This window comes from Cynoglossus semilaevis, chromosome 20 (genome assembly GCF_000523025.1).
Source record: "Cynoglossus semilaevis isolate Cse_v1.0 chromosome 20, Cse_v1.0, whole genome shotgun sequence".
NCBI lineage: Eukaryota > Metazoa > Chordata > Actinopteri > Pleuronectiformes > Cynoglossidae > Cynoglossus > Cynoglossus semilaevis.
Window position 1 is genome coordinate 14,061,033 of NC_024326.1, and position 12,281 is coordinate 14,073,313.

At 45.1% G+C, this 12,281-nt stretch overlaps 3 protein-coding genes across 5 annotated transcripts in view; 2 read left to right on the top strand and 1 right to left on the bottom strand.

Moving 5' to 3' along the window:
• Window positions 1-710: 710 nt before the first annotated feature.
• mrpl37 (mitochondrial ribosomal protein L37) lies at window positions 711-3,594 on the top strand. The gene is made up of 8 exons (XM_008334994.3): window positions 711-1,235; window positions 1,591-1,774; window positions 1,875-1,990; window positions 2,393-2,581; window positions 2,670-2,824; window positions 2,965-3,096; window positions 3,186-3,260; window positions 3,434-3,594. The coding sequence occupies exons 1-8, from the start codon at window positions 842-844 to the stop codon at window positions 3,509-3,511; spliced, it is 1,323 nt and encodes a 440-aa protein (XP_008333216.1). The 5' UTR covers window positions 711-841; the 3' UTR covers window positions 3,512-3,594.
• A 336-nt stretch (window positions 3,595-3,930) lies between these two features.
• On the bottom strand, window positions 3,931-9,661 carry LOC103396811 (ABC transporter F family member 4-like). 3 transcript variants are annotated; one of them, XM_025052583.1, is made up of 13 exons: window positions 9,457-9,661; window positions 8,358-8,413; window positions 7,989-8,152; window positions 7,710-7,894; window positions 7,486-7,641; window positions 7,275-7,403; window positions 7,044-7,110; window positions 6,421-6,960; window positions 5,750-5,879; window positions 4,968-5,362; window positions 4,600-4,652; window positions 4,464-4,504; window positions 3,931-4,313 (listed from the first exon to the last, which is right to left on the bottom strand). In XM_025052583.1, the coding sequence occupies exons 1-12, from the start codon at window positions 9,562-9,564 to the stop codon at window positions 4,469-4,471; spliced, it is 2,019 nt and encodes a 672-aa protein (XP_024908351.1). In that variant the 5' UTR covers window positions 9,565-9,661; the 3' UTR covers window positions 3,931-4,313; window positions 4,464-4,468. The 3 variants fall into 3 exon arrangements, with proteins under 3 accessions (XP_024908351.1, XP_024908353.1, XP_024908352.1); XM_025052585.1 differs by having other exon boundaries at window positions 7,486-7,626; window positions 9,457-9,660; XM_025052584.1 differs by having other exon boundaries at window positions 7,275-7,400; window positions 9,457-9,660.
• A 229-nt stretch (window positions 9,662-9,890) lies between these two features.
• Window positions 9,891-12,281, top strand: part of LOC103396812 (arylsulfatase I-like) — a 9,962-nt gene continuing 7,571 nt past the window's right edge. Inside the window, exon 1 of the mRNA XM_025052582.1 lies at window positions 9,891-11,014. The gene's annotated coding sequence lies outside the window, so the exon portion shown is untranslated. The remainder of the gene's footprint in view (window positions 11,015-12,281) is intronic.

A 12,281-nucleotide genomic window follows, 5' to 3' on the forward strand; every position in this document is an offset into this window, starting at 1 on the left:
TCTGGGATGAGGCAGGTTTAAAGGATTCAACATTAGTTTGTTTGTTTGTTTGTTTGTTTTAAGACAGTGTAACCGAGTGTTGGCTGTAGCCCAGCGGTCGGTCTCTGTTTCACCCGGCTAACGCCAGGGCGGCTTTTGGCCCAGAGTGGCCAGAGTGGAAATTTCCACAGAGGGCGCATAAATACAAGCAGGCAGACAACTTACTGTCATGACAACATACACAGTGCGTCATCAGGGGACGGGACAGAGGGAGTAACGAGGACCTCTGCTGTTTGAAGCGCAAACCTGCACCCTCCTAAAACATTACATTTAAAAATTAAATTTGAACTATATGGAGCCCATATTTGCCCCCCCAGCAGGCGCCAAGCGTGTGGTTCCTCTGGGAATCGAACCCAGGACACTTCAACACCCTCAGCTAAATCCTGTTTTGCCCTTTTTTTTTACCTTTGACGGGTTATGGTTATAGTCTTTACATTTTTGGCGGGTTATGGTTATAGTTTTTACTGTCGAGCTCTGCATTCACCTATTGTATATTATAAACATGATAAATGTTTAACTGTCGAGCTCTGCATTCATCTATCGTATATTATAAACATGATAAATGTTTAAAAATATATATACACACATACGTGCCAAAGAAAAGATTTTTGTAGCTTTTTTTCTTACCTGAATTGCTGGTTATACATATTCCGGGACGACAGGTGGCGTCTGTCTTCGTCTTACGCCACAACCGGAAGAAGAATCTTGTCAACATGGCGTCGCTCTGTGGTCACGTCTAAGAGCTTCAGTGCGGTCAAACTCTCAGCCTCACTGTAAAAAACCCTGTCAGAAAGTCTTCGCCATGTTTCCAGAAACTTCCCGCTGCGTCACTGCGGCTCTGTCTCCGTTTTCACAAACTGCTCTGTGGAAGGATTTGAGCCGCTGCTCCGTGACACATGGACCCGCTCTGTGCTGCCACCAACCCCGCAGACACCTCAGTGTGAGCCGTTGTCTCACAGCCAAGGCTCCGCCGCCGCCGCGTTCGCCCCGGGAGAAGGTGCACATCCCGGGCCTGGAAATGGTGACCTACGCGGACAGGATGCACTTTGTCCCGGGGCTGGCGAAGCCCGTGTCGCCGCAGTGGGAGAGGAGCTACAAGGACCCGAGGTTCTACAAGTCTCCACCGCGGCACGAAATGCCTCTGTACAAAGAGAAACCGTGTTACATCTTCAACCAAAGAAGCAACATCCTGGAAGGTACGTTTGATATGTATTTTTGAAACATTTAATACTTACTTAGAGCACGTCGCTCAACTGTGACGTCACCGTTTTTACTTCATACAAGTTATGAATGAGGACCAAATGTTGTCCCTCACGGTCCTCAACATGTCTGGAGACGTCGGTGTCCTTGAGGTACCAGACAGCTGTCAGTCAGCTGTCAGTTGTCTTTTGATTCTTTATTTGTCAGTGTCCTCAGCAGAGACACGGTGGACAGACATATTTTGATTCTTTATTTGTCAGCGTCCTCAGCAGAGACACAGTGGACAGACGGCGTCCTCTGCACAGTAAACCTCACCAGACCAGACCATGTCTCCATGTCTTTCACTCCCAGGTGTGAGACAGGCTCTGTGGTTGACCAAAACCAAGTTGATCTCTGGTCTGCCGCCTCAGCTCCTCATGGCGGTGGAGGATCCTGCCAATCAGATTCCGGATCAGGACGAACGCGTGCAGAACGCCATCAAACACGCTCGCTTCTGGGACACCACGGAGGAGCGGCCAAACAAAGACAAGTACAGGTGAGTGTCCTCCTGACTGCGTCCTGAACGGTTTGTGGACTTGACGTCTTATTGTCTCCAAGTTGTCCAGTCTCTGTTGACGGATGTCTCTGTCCTGCAGCACGGCTCTGCTCACAAACCTGCTCCACCTGTGTGCAACCTTGAAGTGCAGCCACCCTGCCACCAGCAGGAGGACGCTGGCCGAGGAGTACTCTCTGGCAGCCTCCTGGAGCAGAGGTACACGTTCCACGGTGACGTTGGTGTCGTTAACAAGGCGACGATCTGATAACCACTACAAACTGGAGCACAACGAACGGATAATGTAGCGTCTCCAGCGCGGTCAGAAGGAACATTGTTTTCTTTATTATTTTCTGTATCTAAACACAAGGCCGAATCAGCGTGACAGCTCCGGGATCTGGAGCCGTGTCATCGCCGTGTTAACGGGGCCTAAGTCTTAAAGACAAACGTCACGTTCATCTGGCATTGGCACAAAAAAAAAACAAAAAAAAAACCCAAACATTCGTAATGACCGAATTTGTCTGGAACTAAACCACAAACTCCTGAGGATTAATAAAGTTCAATCCATCTTCCTGACATTTTGCCTTTTCTAATTTTAATTGAATTTTCTACCGGTACCAGGCGAGGACTTGTTCCAGGTCAGAGGTCGAAACGGTTTACTCCACAACTGCATGGATCCTCTCCCGGCGGTTTCTGGGAGAGAAGAAGTCGCAGAAACGGCAGCTCATGCCCTGGAAAGCTTCTATCCAGTCTCCCCGACCATCGACCTCCACAAAACCCAGGAGTACCGGGAGAACGTCAACTGCACAGGTCAGGTGATCCTCTGACCCCTGTGACCTTTTCTACATTTTATTAAGGGCTCCTTCACTCTGAGCTTCACCTCCTCTCATCCAATCAGGTTTCAGGGCCGACTTCCCTTACCCCCACGCACACACAGTCTACTTCCTGGATGGAGCTGACACCAGATACAAGCTCAACCGCGAACAGTTTCGAGCCAAAATGCTGATGTTCACCTTTGGGAACGCCTTGGCTCGTGCACACATTCTGTACGGGGTAAGAAGGTCGACGCGCCCCAACGTCCTGTCGCCTTCAGCTGTGCTGTTAGAGCTGAAAAAACATGCTGTTACACCGTGTGTGTGTGTGTGTGTGTCATCTGAAAACATTCTGTTACACCGTGTGTGTGTGTGTTTCAGACGCAGCCCCAGAGTGTGTTAGACTGTCCCATCACCGTCCAGGCTGTGGGAACCAACGGGAGGATTTTCCAGTTTTTGGTTTTCCAGCTCAACACCACAGACCTGACAGGAGACCATGGTGTGAAGAACCAGGTATCAGCCCAATGTCCAGAACAGAACAGAACAGCGCCATCCTGTGGATGAACGTTTAAAAACCTCAAACATTTTCCTGATTCTTCCAGGTGTGGCTGGAAGGCGACGTCATGCTCTACGACTTTGCTAAAGTTCGACCCAGGATCAAGAAGAAGCAAGTGGTGGTGAGACACCGACTTTAGGCTCTAGGGGGCAGCATTCTGTACTCCTGATGAGAGCCCGACCACAGGGGCGGTGTAGAACGTTTAAAGTTGTCCCTCACTGGACTCTTTCTGTGTTCACACCATCTTTTCACCCCAGAAGTCTCTGATTGTTTACTCTCTGTCTCCCCCTGCAGGTTCCAGCTGGTCTGGCCGGCTACAAACCTGAGACATTCAGCAAGTTCCTGGCACTTTACCTGCACGGAGCTGTGTAGGAGCTGCTCTACCCGTGTGTGTCTGTGTCAGTTGTTTGTAAAATTACTCAGTGGTTCAGAATAAATGGTTTCTTTCTCTGGAATCTGACCTTTTTTTTTCCAACTTTTTCCATTTAAAAGAGAGGTCTCTATTATTATTGTTATTATTATGGTATTTGTATGGTAGAAATGAGTGATTTTTTTTAGTGGTAATGGGTTGAAGTAAAGCTGAGGAAATGGTGTAATAAAAGGGTTTCCAGGGACCAGTACAGGGCTGTGGATCATATATTTCCAGGCCACTCAGAAAAACTACAAAATTTGATAAATATAATAATTTATCTTGATTTTTGAGTATTTTTGATAAATGTAATAATTTATCTTGATTTTTGAGTATTCTATTTAAAAAAAAATTTAAAGGCTCGTGGGATTTATAAATTGAAAATATACTAAATAAAAACTGTATCTACAGGATTTCATGACATACGTAAATCACTTTATTGTATTTGGTTAATGAAACCTCGCCTGGCCACGCCCACAAATGCAGCATGGAACAACGTCACACTGACTAGTTTACAATTTATTCATCTGACAGAGAAACACTGCTATAAGAGTCTACAAAGTACTGAGTGTAAGTGTCTTCACGTCAGTTCAAGAGTGTTTCGTGCTAATCCTGCCTCTAAGTTTAGAAGATAAATTAAATCAAGCTTAAGATGAGAAGAAACCTCACAGATTGTCTGGTTGTCGATGTTGTTTTTTTCATGGCTCTTCCAGGTTCAACCGTTGGTTGTGGTCCCGATGACATCACTGGATTGGGGGCGGGGTCCTGAGGAGAGAAGACGGACCATCATCCTTCACTTTGTAATTCTTAAGCTGTTGGTCTGACGTTGACTTCTCTTCCAGCTAAAGCTGTTAGCGTTGTTTCAGCTGCTCTGGTTTGACTGTTTGTGTGTTAAAATAAAGAGTGTCCACTCACCAGATCTAACCTGAACTCTTCTTCTTTTTATTCTTCTTCTCCTGGAAACATGAAAAACACAGACATTGTTAATGTTGAATAATCTGATGCTAAAAACCATGTTTAAAAACATGAGGAGAATGTTCTTCGTTGGTACCTTAGCTTGAACAACAACAGTTGCTGCAACCTCTCGTTCGTCCTCTCTCCTCTCTGCAAAACAAACAAACAAACAAACAGTTCACATGTTGTAAACCAGGCGACCATTTTTAACAACAATAAATAAAACATCTGGGTCACAGACCCCAGGCAGACCAGGGGTCTCACTTGAAGAGATCCAATTATGAAAAAGTTGTAAGTTTCAAACAACATCTTTGACGACTTTGTCTCAACAATTATGAACCACAGATTTGCAGGATTTGAAATCTTCTTTCCCTCCACCATATTAACAGTAGCCTGAAGGGTATTTTATTTTGAAAACCAATCACGTCTTTCCACCAGTACAACCTCAGGTCTGTGTTTACTCACTCTTTTTTTTTGCAGCTCCGTCTGTGACAAAGGTCTGAGGTTCTGTCGTCTCCTCTTCACCTCCTGCCCCCACCTTCTTCTTCTTCTTCTTCATCCTCTTCACCTCCTCAGGTGGACAGGGGGAGGAGTCCACACCGCGGACGTTCTCGGTCGTCAGGTCGCTCACTGTCCCGCTGTCATCCAAGCTCTCCATTTTTTTCTTCTTATTTTTCTTCATCTTCAGCGGAGGCTGATCTTCTGTTGGAGGTGTCTCCTCCTTCTCACTCTGTCTCTTTGTCTTCTTCTTCTTCGGTGGGTCCTGGTCCTGGTCCTGGTTCTGGTCCTGGCTCAGATCAGCTTGAGGTCTTTTGGCTGGTTTTGGTCCACGTGTCTCCCCCCCTGCGTCTGGGATCAGCCTGTGTGAACATCATATGTCACAGATGAAAACCATGTCAGTAAATTTACCATCAACGGCCACTAGAGGGCAACCAACTAAACCATAAAGCAGGTGTCACTAGGTATGTTCTAAGAATAAAAACCAGTCAACAAAAGTGTGAAAATGTTACTGTTCTTTTTGCATCAGTTCCACATGGAATGATCTTCAAATGGGTTCAAGTGTCTGCGACTGTTCGTTGGTGAAGTCAGTATCAAACAAGTAACTCTTCATATTATTAAGTGACCTTAAAGTAGCTCTCAGTTTCAGAAAGGTCGGTGACCCCTGGTGACCCCTGAGGCCCGGTTCTGAAGACTGGACTGTGGAACAGAAGCCTGATAAAAGCCAGCAGAGCAGAGAGGTCACTCACCTTTTGTGGTCTGTGGTCTGAGTGGTCTGTTCTGCACAGACGTCGCTGCCGCTCCTCTTCTTCTGGAGACGCAGCCTCTTCTTTTTACTCAGTTTCTTCCGCTGACTTCTCTTTTTAAAAGAGTGGACGTCTGCGGGAGAGAAGGAGAAAAAAAAAACAAACTTCAGAATTAGAGCTGAATTCTGCAGTTTTGTTCAGTTACTGTGTGTTTGACAACGTTCCCTGGCCTGTAGGTGGTGCACCACTAGTACAGACATGTAGTAGCATGTTAGCAGTGTGTTAGCCTTGCACATAGAGAATTAGCATCGCACTAGCTTTTAGCTACCTCTGGACTCTTTCTGGCCAATACTGCTTTCATTTTAAGTTTTCATTTTTTGTAGCTAAATATTGTCATAAAAATACTTTAAATAGACGTTTTTTTTTTAAGATGTCTTTTTAAATCTTATTATTATTATTATTATGTAACTCCCCACCAGAGAACCAGAACTGAAAAGCCTCTTGGATGAGAGGCTTTGCCTTTCTGTTGGCCTAACTTTGAATTTTCTCAGTGGCTACTTTAAATTTAATCAAAAAGTTCAACTGTTGTCATTTAAACTTGGACTTTTTTCTAATTAACAAATTAACTTTGGAGATTTGTGGCTGAACTTGTTGATTTACTGGGTTTTTTTTACCGTCTTCTTTGAGTTTGTCTTCTGGGTCTTTGCTGCCCTCTGCTGGTTTTTCAACAGACTGCACCACGGCCACTTCCTCTCCTTCCCTTTTTTTCTTTTTCTTTTTCTTTGGCTCTGCTCTTACAGGTTCCTCCACCTTCTCCTCCTCCAACACCACAGCTGCCGTCTCCTCCTCCTCCTCCTCCTCATCTTTAACTTTCTTCTTCTTCCTCTTCTTCGTCTTGAGTTCTAATGGAGCGACAGCAGTTTCCTCCTCTTCCTGTTCTGCTTCTCCGCTGCTCCTTTTCCTCTTTTTCCCCTTCTCTGCCTCCCCTGCTTTCTCTCCTGGTTCCTCCACTTGTTTCTTCTCCCCGGCAGAAGTGTCCCTTCTGTTTTTCTTCTTCTTCTTCCTGGGAGTTTTCACTTCATCACAGGACTGCGCCTCCACGGGGAGCAGCTCTCCAGCAGTTTCCCCCTCGGCCACCGTCTCCTCCAGGATGTTAATGATGATGGAGGCATCTGGATCTGCCCGCTCCTCCGCAGCCACAGTCATCTCTGTTTCTGTGCCAAAATCAAAAAAAGGTCAAAGGTCAGAACTGCCCCCCCCCACACACACACACCTGACAGCCATTGGATATAGGTACCTGCAGGGGGCGGGGCTTCACACTCTGTTGACTCTGAGCTGATGGGGTCTGACTGGAGGGACGTCGGCTGCGGAGAAAGACACTGATGAAGTCACTTTTAGCTGCTAACCTTTCTGCTAACTCTTAGCTTCAAATTCCCAACCTATCTTTTGGCTAACCTTGTATCCTTCGTTTCTTATAACCTGAAAATAGTTTTTTTTTTTCCAAGTTTGCAAACTCTTGTTTTCATACCTCTGCAGCGCCACCTTCTTCACCTTCAACTCCCCCCGTGCAGGGAGGCGTGGCCTCCGTTTGACTGACAGCAGCCTGCTCCGCTGCATCACAGTCATCAGCTGCCTCGGTGGCTTCCTCTGCCACCTGCTGGTCAGAGCAGGAAAAACCTTCAGTTCAGCGGCAGTAGAAGAGACTGCAGGACGTTACTCTACAGCCACAGGTCACCGACCTTCACCGGGTCAGTCTCTGTCACCATGGCGACGTCGGGGCTGGACACCTGAGGCTGATCGTCCACAGCCGTTCTCAGATCATCGGCTGCTTCTTCAGGAACCGCTGCTGCGTCGACGGTTGAGGCTTCAGGGGAAGCAGACTGAAGACGACACGTCTGGACAGGTCAAAGGTCAGAACATCACCCGTTGTCTCGTTTCTGTTGTTGCTGCGTCCCCTCCTCACCTCTTGTGTTCCCGTCTCCTCCTCCTGATCTTCTTCTTCTTCTTCCTCCTTATCGTCAGAAGAATCCAACAGCACCAGAACCGTTTCCTGACTTTCACCAGCCTCTGGCTCCGCCTCCGCCTCCACATGGTGGCCGTTCTCTCCACCGTTGGACGTCCCGGTGCCCTCACCATTGACCTCTGACCCTGAGACAGAAGAAGAGGTTCAGACTCCTCCCCCTGACCTCCAGATTCAGTAGAGTGTGACGGTGACGAGGTCAGAGAGCAGACGGTTCTTCACCTGCTGCTGGGTCAGAGTTCACGCCGTCTTCTTCTGTGGTGTCGCTCAGCAGGATGGTCTTCACACCTTCGTCCTCATCTTCATCGCTGCACACAGTTTCTGCCTTTGACCTTTTCATAGAGGCCGAGCCGTTTGTGTGGTGTTTACCATTGAGAGGGTGGAGTCTGCGCACACACACACACAGAGTTATTAGTTATTATTTTATTTTTATTCTATTTGATCTTCAGTGATAATCACGTAAAAAAAACTCTTTATTCACTCATCAAGTTTTTTGTCCTAAAAACAGAGACACGTTTCATTTTCCTGCTTCTTTTGACACCACATTTATAACATTATTTATAGTTTTTTTTTTTGTCCTTTTCCTCTTACTTTAACCATCCTGTGTAAATGTCCTGCAGCTTCAAACTCTGCTCGGCCGTTTCCTCCTGTAAAAACACACACAGCTCAGTTAAACCTTCAACAACAGGCTCTCTCTCTCTCTCTCTCTCTCTCTCTCTTTTCTTCTTCTTCTCTTCATTCACTGTCTTCATCATCGTCATCGATGATGAAGACAGTGATTTGGCTGAAGAAGAACATGAGGTTATTGGCACAGTTGGTTTTTTTAAAGTTTATTTTCTGGATTGTTTCATGACCGTCTGACATTTTTCATACTTCAATACTTTTCATTTTTCAGCTTTGGTTGCAAAATACATAGAAAACTTTACTATGACTTTGACTATAAAAGCACTCTTTAAAAACTCCTTACAACTTTATAATGACTGTAATAAATATTTATATATTTTTTTAAACTTCTGTTCATCTCTAGCAGCAATCAGAAAGTCTCGACTGTCCAGTCACTGCAGGAACACGCCGCTCCTGTAACATTATGTTCTTTTACATGTGCTCGGGCATGTGCTCGTGCACGCGCGCACACGCACCAACACATGAAACACTCACTAAATAAATAAAAAGTGTTGTTTTTTTCTATCCACATGCTTCTCGACGGTGCAGGAGAAATCCCGTTTAATATTTGACGGGATTTCAACGTTGACGCTTATATAACACGCAACACGCGCGTGTCAGTCTGGAGCAACAACAACAACAAAAAAAAACAACAACAAGTTGAGTCTTGTTGTCAAGTTCTCTCAGATATATTCATGAATTCTCTCGGTTTTGGCTAAATTTTGTTTTTAAACAGTGTTGAAATAATTCTCGGTAATATTTCGCAGACGTTTCAACGTAAACACGATCAGAAACATCTATTAAATCAAATTTAAAAGTGCATTATTTTGTGCCGTTTTAAACACGTTTTCGGTAGAGTTCGTTCGTTTTAGTTTCACCCTAAAACCCACAGCTGCATCAACACACCTCATCAGCAGCCGTGACTCAGCTCTCTCTCTCTCTCTCTCTCTCTCGTTAACGGACCGGACCGGACACAAGTGTTCTTCACCTGGGGAACATGTTTCTCCAGCAGACAAGTGTTCCTCACCTGGGGAACATGTTTCTCCAGCAGCTCGGCAGCTCGGTCGAAGCCGATCGCCTTCAGGTGGTCGTGGATCAGCAGCAGCAGGACGTCCGCCTCCCGCTCCACAGCCATGTTCAAACTGGAATTCTGAAGCAGAAAAACACAGTGTTACTCTCACTTCCACTCATCCTAGGAATTCTGCTTCTGATTGCACACACGTGCAGCAGCCACAAACGCCCCCCTTCCCAGTGCATTATGGGAAATTGAGTTGTTTGGTTGCTGTCCCGAAGGCGTTCAATGAGAAAAAGAATTCAGACAATTGGCTGCAAAAAATGCAAAATCTCGAAATGTGTAGCTAACCACAAAGAGACCGTGTGGACTGGAACTACGTTTGTTCTTCTAAAAAACAGTGGAATGGAAAATATTCCAGGAGTTGAACTAAAAGTAGGCTCTGAGTGAAACAAATGTAGGCTGCTGTAAGGCAATATAAAATCTAAAAAACAACAACTCTTTTTTTGATTTCTTGATCTGACACGTCATCCATTAATCATCCATGAAGAACCAGTGAAGGATACCAGAAAAAAAAAAAAACACATTCTGAGAACTACATTTGTGAAGTTTTAAAACCTGTTGTTGAACAGCAGTTCAGCTACAACAACGTCTGGAAACTTTCCTCCATGTTTTGCTCTTTTCCAGTGAATTAGGTCGCAGTAAATCAAACCAAGTCCTTCAAACCCTTTGTTTCTTGGAAACTTGGATCCATCCACACAGCTTGGACTTTTTCACTAAAATACTGTGAGCCTGTAAACAGAGATCACTGCATCAGTATCAGCAGAGTTCAGTCTCAAATGTAGGAGTTTGAGTGTTTGGACGCTCCAACTCCCCAAAGTCTGATTTTTCTGCCTAATTCACATTTGACTGCTGTTGGTTACAGTCACTGCTCTTTAAACGGGTCAATGAAAATAAATCAATAAAAATGACAGACCACGGGATTTCCGTCTTTATTTTTGACATTCCTTCTTTCCCATAAAAACAAATCAAGATTTGCTCAAAACACACAAAGAAAAAATAAACACGGAGTAACCAAGAATTGACTGAATGAAAACCAAACAGATACGTTTGTAAGAACATGAATGTACAGTATTTAACACGGTTAAATGTCAGCGGGATGGAGTTTTTTTTTCAATCCAACTTTTATTTTCGCGGGGCGCAACCGGAAGTAGTGCACCGCGCTGTTCCGCTGAGCTTCAGCTTGACCAGGCTCCCCTTTCATCAGGAATGTGCGGAGTCTCTCCGTCAGCCTGAAGCAGGAAGGTCTGTGGAAAAGTTCTCAACATGCGGCGTCTCCGAAGAAAGTGAGTAGAAGTGAGAAAGAAGAGAGAGAAAAGAAGAAGAAGAAGAAGAAGAAGAAGAAGAAGAAGAAGAACGGGAGCTGAGGAGAATGAACTGAAGCAGAAAACAGGAGAAAAAGAGGGGGAGAAGCAGGAGCAGCAGGATAAGGAGGAGCAGGAGGAGGAGGAGGAGGAGGAGGAGGAGGAGGAGGAGGAGAGGGACCGTTCACTACCATTGATCCTGTACCGAGGTATTGATTCCTGTCTCTGTAAAAACATTTGCTTCCTAGGAACCTCAGAAGGATGAGACGGAGACGGAGACGGAGAGTGAGTGTCCTCCACCTGGATGGAGCTGCTCAGATGTGTCTTTGAAACAAACCAAAGTTCTGCCTCTTATTGTAGGAAAATTAAAACCATCCAGTGAGATTCCAGAAAAAAAAACTTCTACAGAGACTACAAAGATCCAGAGTTCTAAACCGCTCAGTCGACATATGGTCAGATAATCAATAACTGTGAGGTTAACTTTGTAAACCGATAAATGTAAATAGTAACCGTGAGCTAGATTATTAATCTGGGTCAGGACTAGTCCAGATACTGGGTCATAATTAGGAGACAACAGACGAAAAGTGAACTTGAACGTCATCAAATCCAACATAAAACCAAATCTATCTACCCCCACCAGGGCATCTAGGAGAAACAAGTTACCCTCCAGAGTTTTCAACAGGAACCTCCAGAGCAGCAGCGAACTGCCTTTATATAAGTCCACCAGCGGTTGGACATTTCCACTAACTGTGCTTTTTGTTATCGCTGTCGTCTGGAAGAGATTTAAAAATGAAAATGTTTTTGTGTTCATGTGAGAGCTGCAGCAGTCTTAGCTCCGCCCCTGAGTCTCACATTAGTGGGGAACCCTGATGATACCAGTCCCAGGGCAAAACCTACCCACACCTGCTGTGTTCTCTCCTTCCCCTAGGACCCACTAGGTGGCAGTAAATCAGGTTAAGATGTGCAGGTAAAGCAGAGAAGAGACGTGAGGCTGCAGGCGTTAGCAGAGTTAGCTTGGCCTCCGCTTGGTGAAAGATGAATTAACAAAAAAAAAAAAAAAAAAGACAACGCGCTGCTAACGTGCCGTTGACTTGCCATGTGTTAAACCACAGCTAGTTTAGCGACGCAGCTAAACCACAGCTAACATGCTGTTAGAGGACTCTAAATGTTTACTAGCAGGCCGGAAAGAGGAAGCTAAAAGAATTAAAAATAAAAAAAAATTAAAAAATAATCGAAGTTAAATGCAGACCTTACCTTTAATTTAAAATGTTTTTTTATTTTTTATTTTCTTACAACAAACTGACAAAGTTTAGCTTCGTTAGCTCTAATGAGGAGTGAGTTGAATTTTTCTTACACTTGATCAGAGATTCCAGATCTCATGAAAAACAGGACGAGTCTGTGCACGCACCCACGCTGCACACTCACACTGAGCTCATCAATGTATGTGTGTGTGTGTGTGTGTGTGTGTGTGTGTGT

Coding starts and splice junctions, on each gene's coding strand:
- mrpl37 (XM_008334994.3), top strand. CDS start 842: ATGTTTCCAGAAACTTCCCGCTGCGTCACTGCGGCTCTGTCTCCGTTT. Junction 2,825..2,964: donor GTGCACACATTCTGTACGGG/GTAAGAAGGTCG, acceptor TGTGTGTTTCAG/ACGCAGCCCCAGAGTGTGTT. Junction 3,261..3,433: donor TCAAGAAGAAGCAAGTGGTG/GTGAGACACCGA, acceptor CTCCCCCTGCAG/GTTCCAGCTGGTCTGGCCGG.
- LOC103396811 (XM_025052583.1), bottom strand. CDS start 9,564: ATGGCTGTGGAGCGGGAGGCGGACGTCCTGCTGCTGCTGATCCACGAC. Junction 7,895..7,988: donor GAACTCTGACCCAGCAGCAG/GTGAAGAACCGT, acceptor CTTCTGTCTCAG/GGTCAGAGGTCAATGGTGAG. Junction 4,505..4,599: donor CTGTTGTTGTTCAAGCTAAG/GTACCAACGAAG, acceptor TCATGTTTCCAG/GAGAAGAAGAATAAAAAGAA.